Source organism: Xyrauchen texanus, chromosome 7, assembly GCF_025860055.1.
Source record: "Xyrauchen texanus isolate HMW12.3.18 chromosome 7, RBS_HiC_50CHRs, whole genome shotgun sequence".
In the NCBI taxonomy this organism is placed as follows: Eukaryota; Metazoa; Chordata; class Actinopteri; order Cypriniformes; family Catostomidae; genus Xyrauchen; species Xyrauchen texanus.
This window is the reverse complement of record NC_068282.1, coordinates 12,964,290-12,986,303: the sequence shown is the minus strand read 5'-3', so window position 1 is coordinate 12,986,303 and position 22,014 is coordinate 12,964,290. Positions and strand designations below refer to the sequence as shown.

At 38.7% G+C, this 22,014-nt stretch overlaps 1 protein-coding gene across 1 annotated transcript in view; it reads left to right on the top strand.

The window, feature by feature from the left end:
* The window catches only part of mst1ra (macrophage stimulating 1 receptor a), a 32,972-nt gene extending 12,979 nt beyond the window's left edge, over positions 1-19,993 (top strand). Inside the window, exons 4-21 of the mRNA XM_052130985.1 lie at positions 1,321-1,446; positions 2,766-2,936; positions 4,673-4,833; positions 4,965-5,100; positions 7,661-7,797; positions 7,923-8,093; positions 8,625-8,718; positions 8,810-9,019; positions 9,514-9,660; positions 12,012-12,165; positions 12,443-12,532; positions 12,835-13,041; positions 13,171-13,251; positions 13,404-13,585; positions 14,482-14,591; positions 16,400-16,565; positions 16,729-16,865; positions 17,979-19,993. Of these exons, the coding sequence (XP_051986945.1) occupies positions 1,321-1,446; positions 2,766-2,936; positions 4,673-4,833; positions 4,965-5,100; positions 7,661-7,797; positions 7,923-8,093; positions 8,625-8,718; positions 8,810-9,019; positions 9,514-9,660; positions 12,012-12,165; positions 12,443-12,532; positions 12,835-13,041; positions 13,171-13,251; positions 13,404-13,585; positions 14,482-14,591; positions 16,400-16,565; positions 16,729-16,865; positions 17,979-18,201 (2,703 nt within the window). The 3' untranslated portion in view covers positions 18,202-19,993. The remainder of the gene's footprint in view (positions 1-1,320; positions 1,447-2,765; positions 2,937-4,672; positions 4,834-4,964; positions 5,101-7,660; positions 7,798-7,922; positions 8,094-8,624; positions 8,719-8,809; positions 9,020-9,513; positions 9,661-12,011; positions 12,166-12,442; positions 12,533-12,834; positions 13,042-13,170; positions 13,252-13,403; positions 13,586-14,481; positions 14,592-16,399; positions 16,566-16,728; positions 16,866-17,978) is intronic.
* The last annotated feature ends 2,021 nt before the right edge of the window (positions 19,994-22,014 follow it).

The window sequence follows — 22,014 nt, the reverse complement described above, 5'->3', positions numbered from 1 at the left end:
TACGGCTTTGCCTTCCACGGTCTTGCCCCTTGAACCTCCCATGGATCTGCCTTCCATGGCTCCGTTCCTCAAGCCTCCTACGGCTCCACCTTCCACAGCTCCATCCCTTGAGCCTCCTATGGTTTGTCTTCCATGGCTCCATCCCTCGAGCCTCCCAAAGCTCCGCCTGCCACATCTATGCCTTCCGTGATTTCGCCCCTTGAGCCTTCCACGGCTTTGCCACCCGAGCCTACTACAGCTCTGCATTTCACGGCTCCGCCCTCAGAGTCTTCCATGGCTCCAGTCTCTAGTCTGTGGCTGCCTCCCAGGCCTCCTAACCCTATCTCGGCCCTGTGGTTGCCACCCAGACCTCTTGATCCAGGTGGTCTCCTGGCCATCCGCCTGATATACTCTGGTCTCCTGGGTCTTCTGGCCATCCACCTGATCTGCTCTGGTCTTCTGGGTCTCCTGACCATCCGCTCTGGTCTTCTGGGTCTCCTGGCCATCCGCCTGATATACTTCACTAGGTTGAAGTATATCACTAAGTAGCACACGAGTGGCAGCATCACACTTTTCTTTTAGCATAATATTGCACTATTGAGTGGTAAGTATTTTATATAATTTTTTTTCGAAGAGGAGACTTAGTAGTTTTTTTGGTGAAGTGAAAGCAAGCAGCAATATAACTAAAATTAAAACAACATTATTAATTTTATATTATATATAAATTTATTTTAAAGAAAATACACTGCACTTAACTTGCACAAAAAATAAAACAAGCAAAAATAGCACACAGTGTCCATGCCAGTTAAGAGGTTCTAAATAAGCTATTTGAAAGTAGTAAATGAACATCAATGGCTGACATGAACAGTCGTTACCTTGTGATTATTTGTATTGTTTTTTTCTGCTCCTCTTCTTTGTGCTGCTTCCTGCCTTGTGCACCTGATAATTTGGATCTTTTTCACTCATTTTGTCCACATATGATAAGAATCGATTAGAATATAATCACGTAGTGCTCAATATATGGGTAGAGGCGTGCATAGTCGTCACGAGAGGGTGCACTTGCCAAAGCCACAGGCTGGCCCTGGGCCAAAAACTATTATATTGGTGCCTCCCTAAATATAACAGAAAAAGATTTGCATATGGCTTGGTATGAAGAAGATCCTGTAATAGCTTTATAACAACTTAATATATTTTATTTTGCCCTTATAAGGACACATTTTCTTATTTATTTTATGTTGGTGTTCCTGTAGTTGTGCCAGAGTGTCCTGATGGCAAGTGTGTCATATTGACTCATTGCTTAAGAATTGTGGTTTACCAAACAAAAATGTCTTCCTTTTTCAGGTCATTTTAAGCAGATCAATCTCTGTAGTGTTTGCCAACTACTCTCTTGTGGAAGACAAGCAGAAAGTGTCACGAACAGCTGCCATTCTTTCTTCAGAGTCTCTGCTCTTTGTCGTTGGAAACAAGGCATGTACACCACCACAATTTACACAACACCAGTGTTTGCACATTTATTTTATACAGTTCAGAGAGTTATCCACAGCGAACAGTGAACTTAATTTTTAATGTTTAGAATATATTGATGTTCCATCAACAAATAGTTACTTTGGATGCATTTTTCCATATTTGTGACCGATCACGGAAAGTAGGGACACAAGTCGGTTTTGGGGCATTTTGAGTTATTCACAGATTCTGAAAGTGTAGACTCCAAGCTTTCCAACGATTTGTAACACATGGAAATCTGACAATATTTGGAGAAGTTGTGGCCATTTGAAGGTAGGCACTCAAAAAAGCTAAAAGGGGAGAAAACGGCCTCAAAAGATTGTGCAGTTCTCACCTCTCTCTGCTGCTGGGAGTGACAATAGGGCTCATTTACATCTCATTTAGATAAGCCATACCCCTGTAAAGCTCCCCTGTAAACATGGACTAAACATGAGATAACGTGTACGTGTTCTTAGAATGAACAAAAAACGACAAACTTTGATGTTTATGGAAACTCACCCCATAAGAAACAGAAAAGTATTCTTGCAGATCTCGTTGCCTCCAATGAAATAAGTCGTTCGGGCACACTTTCTCTTTGTCGGGGTCTTCTTTGTGGATGTAACCATCTCCGAAGTTTGCACTGTGCGTCTGTTTGCCTCTAAATGTCGAATAATTCGCATGACGCCAGTCCGATACATTCTTCCTCGTCTTCATCTTCGCTCAGTTGTAGATTAGGGATATTATTCAGTCTTATCATGCCACTTTCATCGTTGCTCAGATCGTCTTCAGAATCAGTGAACGCTTGTTCATAAGCATCCGGCTTGTCGAAGAAGTACTTCAAAACATTTTCGTTGTAACGCCACGGTTCAGCTCGTCTCGCGACATTCTTTGCGGCGTCCATCTTCATTGAATTTTGATATCAGATAGAGCCGGCTAGAGCTGCATAATAAGTAGCCACGCTGTTAGGGGCGGGGGCAAAGCGCCGCGGCTATTCAGTACGGAAATACACACAGACAATGACACGCCCTACTGCATGCTAGAATCTCCGAAAAACAAGCCGATTTCAACCTCAAAATGTACGCTTTTAAATATACCAATACTGTTATCTCAAACATGGAGAGGCTTCTTCATGATCTCAACTAACAGATTCTGCAAAAAAGCGGAAATCACCAATTTTGGAAAAAAACACTTGTTTCTCATTTTGCTCACAAGTTGTGCTGCCGACTTGTGTCACTGGTTTCCGTGACGGGTCACATTTACTAAAGTGTCTTTACAACCATCTCTCTCTATCCTTATATATACAGCTAGTGATGGTGTCTCCCAGAGGTCCAGGCTGTGCCCATTTTCTCAACTGTTCTGTGTGCCTAGCGGCCCCCAAATTTATGGGATGTGGCTGGTGTGGTGGAGTCTGTTCCCAAGAGCTTCAGTGTGAGAAACAGTGGAGAAACAACTCCTGCCCTCCTGTTATCACCCAGGTAACACCCTTTGGTTGATAATGATTAAGAGGCAATAAAAGTGACAATAAACTGTCCCTCTTTAAGTTTGCATTTTGTCATTATATAAGGTGAGTATGTACTTGTAATATGAGGTCTGTCAGTGCTCCAAAGTCAGCTTAGTTATGTCAGGGCAGGGCTGTGTTAACAACCAGTGTATCTGTTGGACTTTCACCCCAGTCTTACACAGAATGGAATATCATCTTTGGCGGTGAATTTGTTCTGGTAAAAAAGTATTTGAAATGTATTGTTGTATTGACAAAAAAAAGAAAGACATATTTTAGTCATGTGATGTGTAAAAAATTAATCTTTCTGGGAATTGTCAGCTCTATTAAGTGTTGCATACTTTTTAAGCTCAAGGGAAAATATGTAGTATGTTCATAGCAACAGTTTTATGAAGTATAGTCAAAAAAATTTAAAAGAGATTTTGGTGCTATTGACAGAGAAAACATTATTGCTCGGAGAGTGCTCTTTCATATCTCATACCCCCAGCCAATACATTTACTTGACCCAGTCATGACCCAATGCATGAGTGGCAGGCAATTAGTTCCTCCCAAACACATATGGAAAGCAGAGAACTACTGCAAAACATTGTAAATTTACACAATTTAGGTGAGTGTGTTTGCCAGTTACAGTAAGTGAACATCAACTAGAGTGTCTTACTGTATTACAAGTAGAAAATGTAACATTTTCTGAACATTTACTCAATTTAATTGTGCATTCAAGAGATAGTTCACCCCCAAAAAATAAAATTGTGCAAACCTCCTGTGGAACAGAAAAGGAGATGCTAGGCAAAATAATAAGGACTGACAGCTTCAGTCTTCATTCACTTTTTAGCATCTTTTTTCGATACAATGAAAGTGAATGGTGACTTGAGACTGAACTTTCTGCCTAATATCTCTTTTTGTGTTTCACAGCAGAAATAATCAGTTTGGAATTAAATGAAGGTCAACGTGAGAGGAATTTTCATTTTTGGCTGAACTATACCTTTAAGGAAGTAAATAAAGGCTTTAAACATGAATCTCACAGCAGTATTTAGCAAAATGTGTCAACTATTTTTGAATAACAGCCTGAACAGACAAAAAGCATGGCATGTCAACCACCTACTACATATCTACATTCATACATACTGTGTATATATATATATATATATATAGGGTCATTAAAATCACCCTTATAAAATTAAAAACACGATAGTGTTTTCCAATGGTGACAGGCCTCAGTTTCTTAAAAAAAAAAAAAAAACTGTTTATGGGGTTAAGGCGATAACCTTAAATAAATATTCCGGGTTCATTACAAGTTAAGCTCAATCGATATAATATTATTATAACATTGATTACTACAAAATTTTATTTTGACTTCCCCCTTATTTTCTTTAAAAAAAGTATAAATCTGGCTTCCAGTGAGTCACTTACAATGGAAGTGAATGGGGGCAATCCGTAAACGTTAAAATAATCAGTTTCAAAATTATAGCAACAAGACTTCTGATTGCATGCTTTGGTATCATGGGCAAATTTTTAGCACAGTTTTGGACATAGTTTAGATCTCTTCTGAAACTCTGTAGAGGAGATACCGTATGTGAGATTAAGGGGTTTTTAAAAGCAGGGCTCTTAACCTAAATTTTCCATTTCATAACCATGTAATCTCATTTATTTTTCTAAGAGAAATAATTGAGATATTACATAGCTTTCATTGTTAGATCTGTGCTTTTCTTTTAGTTTTTCCCCAGTACAGTCCCCTCAAATGGCAAGAGTGAACTCACACTGTGTGGCTGGGACTTCCAATCAGCCTCTAGACCTGCTTTCACCCAGACATCTCACCTGGTTAGAGTGGGAAACAACACCTGCACTTTAATACCAGAGAAAAGCCATAGCTCTCGGTGAGTAAATTACTCAAACATGTTTTAAACACTTAAATAATTGGACACCATTCAAATCAAAAGAAACATAGAGTTGTACATGCACACATATTTTATGCACACATAAATATAATTTTTCATTCTTTTCTCAGGCTGGTGTGTCGCTTTGAAAGTAATGGGACAGAACTGAATCAGAGTGTAGATGTAACAATACAAGTGGATGAAAGGAGCGTGGACAGTGGATACTCCATCTCTGGAGAGGCCTGTGTGCATGGCTTAAGCATTGTGGTAATGACCAGAAAATTCCTTACCTTTCATTACCACTGAAGACCAGTTATCTTGGAATTATGTTGCTCATTGTGATGATGTAGTATGATTACTTAAATGTATTGGTTAAAAAAGGGATCATTTCAAAAGACATGAAATGAGCACTGCTATGGAAATGGTTGCTTTGGACATTAATTGTCAATTATACAACTTAGTGGTCACTGTAAAAAAATATCTGTTTTTGGCCACAGAATGCTGTGATTGTCCTGTCAGAATCAAGTTCGAGTATTTTAGAGAGACATGTAATAAGTTATGATAATACATTTTAGCTAGAATAAAAGGAAAGAGGAGTAAAAATGGAAATTACTTTACATGTGTCACGCCATTCTTGTGTTTTCCTGCCAAAGGACTCTTGTTTTGAAGTTCTTTGTTTTCCTTTGTTGTGTCTCTATTCCTGGTTCCTTCCATGATTGCTTCCCAGGTGTGTCTTATTTACCTTGTTAGTCTGTGTATATACAGTATACAGATATACCCTCATGTTCTTTGTACCTTGGTTGGCTCTTGTTTGTATGCAGAGCCTTGTAAGCCAGCATACTGCTGTTGGGTTTATGTTTACCACCTTCGTTGTTTATCATAAAAAGAGCTGCATTTGGATCCTCTCTCTCACCTCATCCCTACACAAACGCTGACAGAAGAACTGACCACACAAAATGGATCCAGCAGCACTGATTGAGAGACTTTTCCAAAGGTCCACTCCTGCGGCGGAGATCTGCCTCAAATTTTGGAATCTGGCCGCCCAATTAAACTGGAATGAGAGATCCCTCAAATGTTCTGGTTTGGAATTAATGGCCCTGTGAGGAAGCTGGTCCCTTTGGATTGTGATTGTCTTTCAGGTCTGACCTTCTGCACTCCATTGGTCTGGGAGGCCCCCTTGATGGAGGCCCCTCTGCTCCTACCTGTGGTGGTCCTGGAGACCCTCTCAATGGAGGCCCCTCTGCTTCTAGCTCTGGTGGTTCCAGAAACCCCCTCGACAGAGGCCTCTCTGTTCCTAGCTCTGGTGGTTCCGGAGACCCCCTCGACAGAAGCCCCTCTGCTCCTAGCTCAGGTGGTTCTGGAGACCCCCTCGATGGAGGCCCTTCCACTTCCCACTCTTCTCCTCCAGCAGCTTCACTCGCTTCTCCAGTGGCTTCGTCCGCTCCCCCTCCTGAGTATTCCATGGCTCCCCCTCCCGAGTCTTCCGCAGCTCCGCCTGCTCTTTTTCCCGTGGATCTGCCCGCTCCTTTTTTGAGGCTCTTCCTCCTGTTGCTCCACCTGCTCTTTCTTCTGAGACTTGTCCTTTTGTGGCTCTGTCTGCTCCACCCTATGTGTCTTCTGAGGCACCACTCTCCGTGGCTCCATCCTCTGAGCTCTCCGTGGCTTTACCCTCCGAGCTCTCCATGGCTCTGTCCACTCTGCCTCATGAGTAGGGCTGGGTATCGAGCACATTTTAGGCACCCACCGAATTGTCTGTAAACAATCGAGTATCAAAAAATGTATTTTACATTGCTGCCTAGACCGGCAACATGACAAATCAGATGAAGCACTTCACAGTGCACAGAATAAACTTAAGAGCAGAAAGTTGCTCCGTCGTTGACTGCAAGAAGACCGAGCTGGTGCAGTCATCCTCTCAGCATCCTCCTGCCACAGAGCATTCTTCAACATGCCCACCACATGAGTCCTCCTCCAAAACTACTGTTCTGTCACATTATTCTTGTGTTTTTCCTCCAAGGAATCTTATTTTATTTATTTTTGAGATTTTCTCCCCTTTTCTCTGCAATTTGGTATGCTATATTCGCAAAAGTCCTCTTGATTGCGTAGTGATTCGCCTCAATATGGGTGGCAGTAGATGAATCTCAGTTGCCTCCAAGTCTGAGACTGTCAATCCACACAATTTATTACTTGGCTTGTTGAGCGTGTTACCGTGGAGACCTAGCATATGCAGAGGCTTCATGCTATTCTCTGCGACATCCACGCACCGCTCACCACGTGCCCTACCGAGAGCGAAACCACATTAAAGTCACCATGAGGAGGTTAACCCAACATGACTCTACCCACCCTAGCAACCGGGCCAATTGGTTGCTTAGGAAGACTCACTGGGGACACTCAGCATTCCCTGGATTCGAACTTGCAACTCCAGCTGTGGTAGTCAGCGTCTTTACAAGGACTCTTGAAGTTCTTATGAAGTGTTTTCCTTCATTGTGTCTCTGTTCCTGGTTCCTTTCCTGATTGCTTCCCAGGTGTGTCTCATTTACCTTGTTAGTCTGTGTGTATGTGTGTGTATATATATATATATATATCCTCATGTTCTTTGTACCTTGGTCGGTTCTTGTTTGTATGTAGAGTGTTTTAAGCCAGCAAACTGCTGTTAAGTTTATGTTTACCTACTTCTTTGTGTTGCCTCCTTCTGTTTGTTTATCATTAAAAGAGCTGCATTTGGATCCTCTCTCTTGCCTTATCCTTACACAAACCCTGAAAACACAATTTTGCTGTTTTTAATTGATATAATATTAATTGATCTGTCTTGTCTCATATTTCCAATCAGACACCAGAAATCACAGATATCAGTCCAGAATATGGACCTCAGATTGGAGGAACCTTGATCACCCTAGCTGGAAAATATCTGGATGCTGGCAAAAGCAGAACAGTCAACCTTGGAGATAGAATATGCCCTGTTGAAAGGTTATTGTGCCAGATTATAAAATTCAACTGTTAGAAGTCATGGTCTAGAAATATAATGGGTATGCCAGAGTTGTTCTTCATTAACTATAGCAGTCTGACTTTTCATTCCTGTAATTTTTCCACAGCGTCTCGAGCAATGGGACTTCTATAGTTTGCAGGTCTGAAGGTGTGGAGGAGATTACAAAAGTAGATGTGAAAGTTGTTATTGATGAATCAACTATTTCCACAACAAAAATGTTTAGCTACAAGGTGAATCCTCAGGTGATGGGGGTGAAACCCAATTGTGCTTTTAGAAGGTGAGTCAAAACATTGCGTTTTTCTCTTGCCACAATTGCTATTGTTTTTTCTCTGTGCTATAGCATATTATGATCCTGTGCAAGTGTTGAGTAAAACACTATGCAGAAATAAGACGGCATTGCTTCAGGTTCAAACTGGTTTACATTCCATTGTCCAACTCAAATGGTGGAGTGTTAAATAAAAAGACTATAAGTAGAAAGTTTTTATTAGCCAATTGAACATTTTTGATGATAATTTTGACACATCAAACAACAGACTACAATTAAATAAATTGTACCCCATGAAATAAAAATCTGTGTTTTGTGGCTTTTAGTCCATCCATGTAGTCCAGTTGGCAAAAAAAAAAAAAAGAAACACAAGCTGTATAACATGTCTAACTCCAATTTCATGATTCAATAGTAAATTGAATTTAAATGTGATATTTAACATTTGAATTGAAAATAACACATAACTTAAAATATACTGCAATAATCATGTGAATACTTATTAAATTGTTCATTATGCATTTTTGGGGTCCTGCTACAATGAAGAGGATCAAAAATTACTATCACAGGCCAGAATCTGGACTCTGTTTCCCAGGCCATCATTAACTACATAGGCAACAGCACAAGACCTGTGCAAACAGTAAGACTCTTTCTCCTTAACATTAAAGGTTTATGTTTTAAACAGCCATGCTTAGTAATATATTGTCACTAATTGAATATTGTAATATTAGGTGTGTGCTGGTCAGGGCAATCCCTCACAGATGGAGTGCATTAGCCCAATATGTGAGGAGTCACATGGAATTCTCTCAGTGCTTCTGGATGGCACAACAGCAATCCTGCCTGAAACGTTCACCTGTCATGCTAATGCAGAGCCCATCCCATTTGAAACGGAAGGCCATGTGCTTGAACTCAGCTCAGGGCAGGACAAAATTTCAGTACATGTACGTCTTGCTTCATAGTCAAACCCACTTTAAATTAGGTGTTTTTAACTACTATGTATGTACTTAAGAATTGTATACAAATACAAATGTACTTAATATGTACCTGCATTTAATTGTACATCTATAGTTACACTGTTAACCTTACCCATAATCCTAAACTAAACCCTAACCCTACCCCTAAACATACCTGTACCTCAACCTAAGTAGCAGCAAATGTGAATCTTGTGAGAATTTTGCAGAACAACATAGTTACACAATAAGCACATTAGCGGAAGGATGGAATTAAGTAAAAATATGATTTAATAACAATTTGTGTCATTAACATTTTTATTACAGTGTTTTCCATTTTATAAATTACTTGAGGGTAGGCTCTATTTCCTCAGACTACATTTATCTTGGTCCAAAGTCATCATTTGTAATTACTATAGATCAAGTCATTAGACTTCGAAATGTAATATTTTATAATCTAATCACTTTGTCTTTTTTTATTTCAGCACAAAAAACTGGGCCTGGTGTTTGGTTGCATGGATATCATCATGGCAATTAATGGTGTGGATTGCAAGACTACAGTTCTAGATAATGAGATCACCTGCAGGATCCCCAAAAATCTGACCATACCCAGCAAGGGTGCGCCAGTCAAGGTGAGAGAACGTCAATCCATTTACTGGAATGTTCCACACTCAATAGAAGTAATGCTTTATTGACAGCATTTGTGATATGCTGAAGATAATAGAATGCATTTATAATGGGGAAAGGCATTGCACCAGAATAAATGTTAAAATACTTACTATTTTAAAACTATAGCTAAAAGATTTAAATATTAACGTGTTAAAAGTATATTCTGGGTTCAATACAAGTTAAGCTCAATCGACAGTATTTGTGGCATAATGTTGATTACCACAAAAAAAAAAAAAGTAGAAATCTGAGTTACAGTGATGCACTGACAATGGAAGTGAATAGACCAATTGGGAAATGTTAAAGTATTTCAAATGTTCAAAAGTAAAGCCACAAGATATAAACAATATGCCTTTTAATATGATTTTAGTGTGATAAAATTGCTTAAAAACCTTTTCTGTGTAAAGATACAGGTGAAACTCGAAAAATTAGAATATCGTGCAAAAGTTCATTAATTTCAGTAATTCAACTTAAAAGGTGAAACTAATATATTATATAGACTCATTACAAGCAAAGTAAGATATTTCAAGCCTTTATTTGATATAATTTTGATGATTATGGCTTACAGCTTATGAAAACCCCAAATTCAGAATCTCAGAATATTAGAATATTACATGAAATCAATAAAAAAGGATTTTAAATACAGAAATGTCGGCCCTCTGAAAAGTATAATCATGCATATGTACTCAGTACTTGGTTTGGGCCCCTTTTGCATTAATTACTGCCTCAATGCGGCGTGGCATGGATGCTATCAGCCTGTGGCACTGCTGAGGTGTTATGGAAGACCAAGATGCTTCAATAGCGGCCTTCAGCTCTTCTGCATTGTTTGGTCTCATGTCTCTCATCTTTCTCTTGGCAATGCCCCATAGATTCTCTATGGGGTTCAGGTCAGGCGAGTTTGCTGGCCAATCAAGCACAGTAATACCATGGTCATTGAACCAGGTTTTGGTACTTTTGGCAGTGTGGGCAGGTGCCAAGTCCTGCTGGAAAATGAAGTCAGCATCTCCATAAAGCTTGTCTGCTGAAGGAAGCATGAAGTGCTCTAAAATGTCCCGGTAGACGGCTGCGTTGACTCTGGACTTAATAAAGCACAGTGGACCAACACCAACCGATGACATGGCTCCCCAAACCAACACAGACTGTGGAAACTTCACACTGGACTTCAAGCATCTTGGATTGTGTGCCTCTCCATTCTTCCTCCAGACTCTGGGACCTTGGTTTCCAAATGAGATGCAAAATTTGCTCTCGTCAGAAAAGAGGATTTTGGACCACTGAGCAACAGACCAGTTCTTTTTTTCTTTAGCCCAGGTAAGACGTTTGACATTTGAAGCCCATGTCCAGGACCCGTCTGTGTGTGGTGGCTCTTGATGCAGTAACTCCAGCCTCAGTCCACTCCTTGTGAAGCTCCCCACACATTTGAATGGCCTTTTCCTGACAATCCTCTCCAGGCTACGGTCATCCCTGCTGCTTGTGCACCTTTTTCTTCCACACTTTTCCCTTCCACTTAACTTTCTATTAATGTGCTTTGATACAGCACTTTGAGAACATCCAACTTCTTTTGCAATTACCTTTTGAGGCTTTCCCTCCTTGTGGAGGGTGTCAATGATGGTTTTCTGCACAACTGTCAGGTCAGCAGTCTTCCCCATGATTGTGAATTCAACTGAACCAGACTGAGAGACCATTTAAAGGCTCAGGAACCCTTTGCAGGTGTTTAGCTGATTAGAGTGTGACACTTTGAGCCTACAATACTGAACCTTTTCACAATATTCTAATTTTCTGAGATTCTGAATTTGGGGTTTTCATAAGCTGTAAGCCATAATCATCAAAATTATATCAAATAAAGGCTTGAAATATCTTACTTTGCTTGTAATGAGTCTATATAATATATTAGTTTCACCTTTTAAGTTGAATTACTGAAATTAATGAACTTTTGCACGATATTCTAATTTTTCGAGTTTCACCTGTATATCCGATTTTACAATTTGTCATTGCCATGATGACGCAAGGCCGTAAACCATAAAACAATGTTAAAAATTCTGTTTTAAAAAACTTTTTTTTTTTTAAATCGTTTTTTTAAAGGGCTTTTATAAAATTATAAGCTTCACATTTCTGCCTTTTAAATCCTCCTACAATTCACTTCCATTGTAAGTGCCTCACTGTAACCTTGATTTTGCTTTTGTAAAGAAAAGGAGGGACAAGTTGAAATAATTTTTGTGGTAATCAAAATTATGCTATAAATGCTTTCAATTAGCTTAACTTTTATTGAACTCAGAACATTCCTTTAAAGTTACACTGCATCACTCTGTATTTTCTTCAGGTGTCAGTGAATGGGGAAGTTTATGACATTGGCGTGGTGGTAATTGCAAACAACAATGCCATTGTGGGAATTGTGCTGGGAATCGTATCTGCAGTTGGCTTGGGGGCAGCTCTAGCCTACTTAGCCATGGCACAAGAACGTAAGAGGAAGAAAGGTAAAACTATATTTTCCCCCGAAAACCATATAGAATGCAAATTAATATAATGCAATTTAATTTGAACAGTATTATATATCTTTTTAAAATGTGTATGTATAGACAACTTAATTGCTTAAATTGCTGGTGTTTTTGTTTTTAACTGCTGGTCTTTTCAGAAGGAATTTCTTTCACATAAATGCTATTTAATTATAATATTCAAGATTTTGTGCAAAATCTTAAATTTTGCACAGTGTTTGTTGCATTGCATTGTCAAAGGGCTATATTTGGTTGACAGCTACCCTTGCTGAATTTCGGCTATCCATGCATTCAACTCGCACTGCAATGGGGAATTATGACAGATCACCTGAAGGTGACTACAGAAGAGGTAAGATAACCTGAAATCTGTTTTTGTGAAAACGATGAAAACATTTTTTGTTTGAACATCCTGACCAGCACAGCAACATTGGCTTAATCAATGTTGTCAGTTTGGGGTGCGACTGTGCCTGACCAATGGTAGATGTGGGGAATGTTGAGGAAACAAGTCTGGAAAACATTCTTTGTTTTTGGATTTCCATTTGGTGATGCTAGTGGTATAATAAAAACATACTTCACCTTTTCAAGGTGTAGTATGAGTATGCAGATTCACAGCATTCAAACTCCATTAAACATAAATTATGCATCCTGTAGGTGTATCAGTTTTTCCGTTCCAAGGTTCAAGCACAACATTCTCTAGTTTGCCATATACTGGGTCTGTGGACTCTGCAGCAGTTCCTCTGATGCCCACTCAGACATTCTCAATGTCCGCCCTCCGGCCAAACTTGTTGGAGGAGGTGAAGGATGTTTTGATCCCACCAAAGAAGCTCAAAATTCAGCAGGATCAGATCATTGGCAAAGGTTAATTTCTTAAGACGATCAACCATTTATCTAGTTTTGTTACATTCTTTTCTATATTTCTCTCTTTTTAGTAATACATCCAGTCATTGTTTAGTTATATACCACATTCTAATCTCAAATCTTTCTCAGGTCATTTTGGCACAGTGTATCACGGCTACCACATTGATAATGAAGACAAAGAAATCCACTGTGCTGTCAAGTCATTGAACAGTGAGTAAACTCACACTGTTTTAGTGAGCAAAGGCAAACATGTTGAAATTACAGTGTATTGTAATGTACTGTATTGTTTCTTTCATATACTTTTTCTAAAGTATACCTTTATAGATAACAGAAATTATGCTTTTATGTTTTATTCCTGAAAGGGATCACTGATCTTGAGGAGGTGGAGCAGTTTTTGAGAGAAGGGATCCTTATGAAGGCCTTCCACCACCCTCATGTGTTATCTCTTCTGGGCATTCTTCTTCCAAGTGATGGACTTCCTTTGGTGGTCCTGCCTTACATGAAGCATGGAGACCTCAGACATTTCATCCGCTCTGAGCAGAGGGTAACCAGGCATTTCATGCCACCTTCAAACCTTTAAATTATACTGGAATAAATTAAATTTGACAGTTATTGACCACGAGTCAAATAAGTAAAATTCTGTCTAACACCTTTCACACATTCTAAAATGTTGCTTAGAAAAATATATTCTGTCAATTGACCTCGGTCTATTGATGGCTACGATCTTGAAATGGAATGTATAGACTAACTATTGCCAACAAAAGACTTCATCAGCCAATTAACAAGGACAATTGCATCTATGTGAACTTCTGCAGTTAATCAAGGATAGACTTCAAAGACATTGGTCATTAATCATACAGTTCAAACATGATCGATGTTTAAACACTGACCCTTAACACTTAGTTTAATCATTTTAAACCATGATTTTAACTATACATAAGTAATATTTACATTATATTAAACTGGCCCCCACAGTGAGTCTGGTTTCTCCCAAGGTTATTTTTCTCCATTAATCAACATCTTATGGAGTTTTGTGTTCCTTGCCACAGTCGCCTTCAGCTTGCTCACTGGGGTTATTAATACAATTATTATTTTTAAACACGATTAAGAATCGTATTTTATCTAATTACACAATGATGATTCATCGACTTTATAGACATTACAGTTTTATCGTCTGTTAATGCTGATCTTCTGTAAAGCTGCTTTGAAACGATGTGTGTTGTGAAAGGCGCTATACAAATAAAATTGAATTGAATTGAATTTAATATTTAGGCTCTAATAACATTTTGATTTTACATTTTTTTGAAAGTTCCATAAATACGCTTCTGGCAATACTCTAAAAAAAATAAATTGATTTCTATTCATATGTATCCCTCAGTAAATCAGTGTTGTGTCCTTTTCAGTCTTTAGTATAATGTAATAGCTGTCCTTAATATTCAGAATCCCACAGTTAAAGACCTGATTGGCTTTGGTCTTCAAGTTGCCAAAGGAATGGAATATCTTGCAAACAAGAAGTTTGTACACAGAGACCTTGCCGCACGTAACTGCATGTAAGTAGCAAATCCATCTGTTGTTAATTTACAATAGATATGACATAACCTTCATTATAATAATTCATTTTAAAAAGTTTTTTTGAAACCATATATCATCAATAGACATTTTTTTATCATTTACAATATACAGTGGACATAAAACGTCTACACACCACTGTTGAAATGCCAGGTTTTTGTGTTGTAAAAGAATGAGACAAAGATAAATCATGTCAGAACTTTTTCCACTTTTAATGTGACCTATAATGTGAACAATTCAATCGAAAAACAAATTGAAATCTTTTGTGGGGGAAAAATTTAAATGAAAAAACTTACAATAACCTGGTTGCATAAGTGTGCACACCCTCTTATAACTGGGGATATGGCTGTGTTCAGAATTAACCAATCACATTCAAACTCATGTTAAATAGTCATTACACACCTGCCATCAATTAAAGTGACTCTGATTAATCACAAAAAAGTTCAGCTGTTCTAGGAGGATTTTCCTGACATTTTCTTAGTTGCATCTCAGAGCAAAAGCCATGGTCCGCAGAGAGCTTCCAAAGCATCAGAGGGATGTCATTATTGAAAGATATCAGTCAGGAGAAGGGTACACAAGAATTTCCAAAGCATTAGATATACCATGGAACACAGTGAAGACCGTCATCATCAAGTGGAGAAAATATGGCACAACAGAGACATTACCAAGAACTGGACGTCCCTCCAAAATTTATGAAAAGACAAGAATGAAACTGGTCAGGGAGGCTTCCAAGTGGCCTACAGCAACATTAAAGGAACTACAGGAATTTTGGCAAGTACTGGCTGTGTGCTACATGTGACAACAATCTCCCGTATTCTTCATATGAATGGGCTGTGGGGTAGGGTGGCAAGACGGAAGCAGTTTCTTACAAAGAAAAACATCCAAGTCTGGCTTAAGTTTGCAAAAACAAACATGGGAAAATGTGTTATGGTCTGATGAAACCAAGGTTGAACTTTTTGGCCATAATTCCAAAAGGTATGTTTGGCGCACAAACAACACTGCACATCACCCAAAGAACACCATACCCACAGTGAAGCATGGTGGTGGCAGCATCATGCTTTGGGGCTGTTTTTCTTCAGCTGGAACCAGGCCTTAGTCAGGGTGATGGGAATTTTGAACAGTTCCAAATACCAGGCAATTTTGGTACAAAACCTTCAGGCGTCCGTTAGAAAGCTGAAGAGGAAACTTTCAGCACTCCAATTCCACAAAAGCATTGTTTCACCAGAAGAAGAATAATGTTTTGGAATGGCCCAGCCAGAGCCCAGACCTGAATCCAATTGAACATCTGTGGGGTGATCTGAAGAGGTCTGTGCACAGGAGATGTCCTCGCAATCTGACAGATTTGGAGCACTTTTGCAAAGAAGAGTGGGCAAATATTGTCACGTCAAGATGTGCCATGCTAATAGACTCCTACACAAAAAGACTGAATGATGTAATAAAATCAAAAGGTGCTTCAACAACGTATTAGTTTAAGGGTGTGCACACTTATGCAATCAGGTTATTGTGAGTTTTTTTTTCTCTCAAAGATTTCAGTTTGTTTTTCAATTGAATTTTTCACGTTATAGGTCACATTAAAGGTGGAAAAAGTTCTGACATGATTTATCTTTTTCTCATTCTTTTATATCAGAAGAACCTGGCATTTTAACAGTGGTGTGTAGACTTTTTATATCCACTGTATATTTGATAAAGTCTATTGATGTATACCATATGTCAATAGCCTTTATGTATCATCGAAAAGTACAATGAATATACACAAAGTTCTAACAAATGCATTAAAATGTTTTCCTAGGCTGGACGAGTCATTCACAGTGAAGGTGGCTGATTTTGGCATGGCACGTGATGTTTATGATAAGGAATATTATAGCATCCAAGATAATAAAAAAGCAAAGCTGCCAGTCAAATGGATGGCATTAGAAAGCCTGCAGACTCAAAAATTCACTACCAAATCAGATGTGGTAAGTAAACAAAGTTCATGTTTATGAAAGCTATTAATGATTATCTAATTATATTTGCCTCACCTCCTGCATATTACAGAAACTAGGTATGATGATATAAAACTTATTCACATATAAACAAAATGCAGATTATGTTATTCACAGTGTGTTTTGTTCCATCTAGTGGTCTTTTGGAGTACTAATGTGGGAGATGATGACTAGAGGGGCCAATCCGTATCCTGATGTGGACCCTTATGACATTACTTGCTATCTGATACAAGGCCGTCGACTGCCCCAGCCACAATACTGTTTAGATTCCTTGTATGATTATTTTTATGTATATACCTGACCTGGCTACATTATCATTATTTAGATGCTGAATTTGACTATTTCTGATTAGCTGAATAATAAAGACATAAACTCAGTAGAACTACCCAAATTTACATTAAGATACTATGTGGAAATAAAGAATAGTAAAGTATTATGGTTTATACTATATTTATTTTCTTTTATTGTTAATTTTAGTTTAATTAAAAGTGTGAGAGGCAGGGTAAATTACACACACCGGACGTGTCTGGTGACATTGCGTGTTCTAAAAGTTCATAACAATAATTTTCTTCAAAAGTACACACACACACAGTCAATGCTCAGCTTCAACTCGCATAGTTTTCTATTAAATTCGACCCAATTCATTATCAAAGGACAAAGATTATTTACTTTAGGCATCACTGATATATTGTGTGTATAAACATCTTTCATATAGTCTACACAATGTATTTTCAGTTACAATTGTCATTTTGTGGTTTGACGACTTGAATAAAAGACTTGTCAAGGCTACATACAGAGAAATTGCATATTAAACATTGCCATTTCTAATCGTTCAGTTTGCACAGTTACACCAGTCACTTTGTTCATTCTTGAAGAAATACAAAAACCTTAGTAACGTTAGACTGCCATCTACTGCGCTTCTTCAGCTTGGCCTGTGTATGTGTGTTTGATACCTTTCCTGAATGCGACCGGCTTCAGTAAATGTTATATCACCCTCTTGTGGTCTCCCAACGCTATTTCGCCAGACTGTAAATCAGAGGCCATCTGAGTGAATTGGAAAGCATGCAAATTAGGCTTCTAATTTAAATGTCTGCTAATTTTAATAAATCGATGTCTGGAAAATATATATAGATGAAATAACGTGCTGATCAATAAATTATATTCTATGACATCCCTAAAGCCTGCTAGCATTACATTTCAATGGGCCGTCCAGGGTTATGGCTACCTAGTGTCATTTTTATGTTTAATTAAGGCAGGTTGTAAAAGTTTTTGTATTTATTGATTAAAAAATGTATTATTGGATATGTTAAGTTTTTATTGCAGTCAACTAAATTTTGTTCTTTTAGTTTTCATTTTAAGTTTCGTTAACAACATTTTGCATTGTAGGTGGTCCATCCTGGTGCAGTGTTGGCATCCAGAGCCTGAGGGGAGACCAGGGTTTTCCACACTTGTGCAAGACCTTAAACAGATCCTCTCCAGCCTGGAAGGGGAGCACTATATCAACCTCCAGATCACATATGTGAATCTGGATCAGCCCCGGCCCTACCCCTCTCTCTCACCGGCCCCACCTGCAGCCTCAGAGCTGTCAGACCACTCCTCCACCACCTGACACTGGGATTTTTAGTCTACCACTGTAGAGTGAACTGAGTGTGGCTGGCTTCATTTCATGAATTCAAAGTTTTATATATGGTCTCGTGAACTGTGAGAGCCAAAGGCCATGCACTAAAGATGATCTACTGTATCCAGAGGAAACCACTGTGTATTAAACAGAAGAAAATGTCAATTGTTTTTGTGTTTAAAATGGAGTCACACAGCCAAATAGGTGTCACACTCTTTGGGATTTTACTTTATTTTTTGGCCGAGTGCACTTTTACAGTGAATGCAAGGCTTGTGTTGTGTTGGAAAACAAACAAAAAAAACAACAAATAGAATTATGTCTTACACTGGATAACATATGTTGTAATTTTTTGTTTGTTTGTTTGTTTTGTTTTGTTTGATATGACTTTCAGTTTCACTTTTACTTTTTATGATACAAGACACCATTTCACACAAAAGCTATTATTATTATTATTATTTTGCTTTCTGTAAATATAATGGTGAGAAATAAGATTACTTGAAATATGGTTTTATATGTTTTATTCAACTTTTGTATTTTGTTTTTGTAAATAAATTTGTCTGTAATATAAATAAAAAGCTCACACAGCAATATGTGGATAGTTGACATGAAATTCCAAGCAGTCCATGCCAACCTGTATTTAAAAAATTACCCGTTACCTAATAACCTTAAACAACTTTTTTTTTTTTTTCAAATTCTTGTTTAATTAAACATGCAGTGTTGATGACATTATAATAATTGAGGGACTGCATGGATATTTGTACTTGTACAAAATTCATTTGTTTTCCTTGACGACTATTTACTGCAGATTAACTGCAAAACAAGAAACTAAATTAACCAATTCAATTTAAAGCAATTAAAACGGTGTCCAGTCACAGTTCCTAAAATCCACACATTCTCTTCTACAAATATCTTATATGCATTGGTCCATTTTAACCTAAAATATCATGACCATATTAGTTATAGCCTATATCTAACTTTATACAATAGTAATTCCCATATAAAGGTTAATGTGTTATAATGGACATTCCTTCATGAGACAGAGGCAGAACTTATATTTATTCTCAGTTTTTCCACGACACCAGAGGTCAGTATACACCTACTGTTAGCGATTAGTAGTTTTTATAAAGATGTACCTTCTAACGGTCTGCATTGAGTCATGAAAATCTCAGTTAATTGCCAGTGTATTGAAGTGCTAAGGCATTTCTGTCATTTTAGTTCATTTGACTGCTTGAATTGATTGGTATCCCTGCAGGATACTTGAAACGGTGCTTTATTCAGTTTAGTTCAGATTTGTTCTTCATCCAGAAAAGATTTACATGATGTTACAGCAAGCTTTGCAAGATTGCTGTAACCCTTCCTGTAAGCTCAGCCTCTTGCGAACGCAGTTTCTCCACACTGAAATTGATAGAAACCTTCCTGCCGTCCACCACTACTGATGAGAGACTCAGTGATCTTGGTGTCCTGAGCATAGAGTCCAGAAGGGCCAAGGCTCTGGATCTTGATGTATTTGTGGACCGTTTTTCCAGACAGCACAACCACCGTATCCTGTTGCTGTAGTGTAGTGTATCTATTTATTAAAATTCAATTGATCCAGCATTGTTGTGCCAATTCAAATACTAAAGTGTGGACTCAACTGTCCACAGTAGTGGGGCTTCCATAAATAGGAAATGGCACATTGTTGTACCCTTTGTTGTACCCTGGAGTTTTGTTCACATTGAATTGACACCCTGTATTTGTACCCTGTACTGTATTTTTCATTTTTTATGTCCCTACCTCTTTTGCACCTCCACTCACTCTTGTACAAAATAAATGTTTATATGATTTTAAAGTAAAATAAAGTTTATAATCTTAAAATATCATTTGTTGCCATTTTTATGTGCCCCTCTGGTTAAACACTGGCCCCTCCTTGGCCCCCCTAGTAAAATTTGTCTAGAACCACCACTGTGCATGCATAGAAATGTTCCTCCATTATTTAATTCATGGAAACAATTGTTTGCTACCATTTATTTCCTTTCTGCCACTGTTGACTCGATCGATGTGAAACAAACTGTCTTGGACCAGCTTTAGAAGTTATGACTTCATTGACAACATACTTGAGAGCCATGCTGAACACTGAACACCCCGGCAGTGGGCAGTCGCGAACGTAGGTGAACGTTGGGAGCCGGCTCGCATATCAGAAGAGCCGGATCAATTAAAAAAATAAAATAAATAAATAATAATGGACTGTGTGTCAAAAACATGTCATATAAGGACCGTTACTCAGGTTTGTGTTTGTTTGAGAGGTCAGCTTGCCTGGGACAGTTTGTGTGGGTTTCTTAGTTACCACTGGAAGTTGACCATTTACTTTGGGAGGGACATGGATTGCCTGGTGGCCATCATCATCATGCTGATTTGGCAAAGGCTCTTTCACAGATTTGAGGGGTCTGCAGTTTCTCCTATACTCTTTCCCTCCACACAGGATTATATAAGACCTTGGTCCTTGACAAACTTCCTTCACCAAACCTTTACTATCATAACCTTGAGGGGCTTGCATCCTCACACCCTGCCCTTTGGACAGAGCACTCTGTTGTTTACTTGTTTTGTCATAGCTGTTCTTTTGACAGTATTTTCTTTGCAAGCTGTGCGTGGATCTCCCTGCTGGCCAGAGGTGATTAATCCAACAAAGAGTTGTGGAATGGCAAGGTGGTGCGGGTTTGCCTGGACATGAGTCTGGTGAGCCGAGCTTAGGTTCTCATGGAACATTTAAAGAGATTCAGCATGTTGAGATAGATGTCAGTGCCATCTCATTTGGACTTTTCCATGAGTTTCTTTACGCTAGGAACTACACGCTCTGCTAGGCCATAAGATTGAAGGTAGTTTGGACAACTAGTTTTGTGAGTGAAGTCCCAGTCTGTAGTGAAAGCTTTGAACTCATGGCTCACAACCGGTCTCCTGTTGTCTGTGAAGAGGTTGTGGGGTGATCAGTGACCTGAAAAGTGTCTCTTTAGTTTCTTTATGACACTTGCTGAGGTCAAGCTGTGAAGCTGATCTATCAAAGTCAACAAACACCAGGTAGTGGTATCATACCTGTCAACACTCCCGTTTTTCCCGGGTTTCTCCCGTTTTTTAGCCCTATCTCCCGGACCCCTCCCGGTTTGTTATTTCTTCCGGGAAACTCCCGTAATTTGCATGGCCCAAACTCCTTTATGAATAATCGCCGATTATTATTATTAATCGGACCAATATGTTTGTCTAATGTTGATCAGTTGCCAGATTGTATTAAATGCATTATATTCACACAATCCACACACCATTTACAATATCAACCCATTTGTCACCTCAACCTGGCAACCTAGTATAACCCAGTTGCGCAGTCGCGGAAAGTTTATCCCAAAGCGAGCCGATAGACATGATGGTAGGTGAAGGCGGTGTCCCGCAAAGAAACTGAAGTACAATTGTAAATTTCAACAATGTTGGACGCTAACAATTGACGTGCATCTTACCCAGTCATATAGACAACCTCCACGCTTTTTGTAAGGTATGTCGCATTGATTTTAATGTAGGCCACGGCGGAAAAATGACATTAGCCAGCACATTAAAACACAGCGGCACCATCGCGCAGAAGAGGCAAGTAAGGGCACACAGGCGATCTCATCCTTCATCACGAAAGGACAGACAGAGAGTTACAGAAAATCGCATGAGCATGAATAACAGCACTCTTTGCTCTCTCCTATCCTGCAAAATAAACCACACCGGTTTGGTTTCAAAATACACTCCGTCCAAGAGGGCACTGAGAGCAGCAAAATCTTCCACATACAATTACAA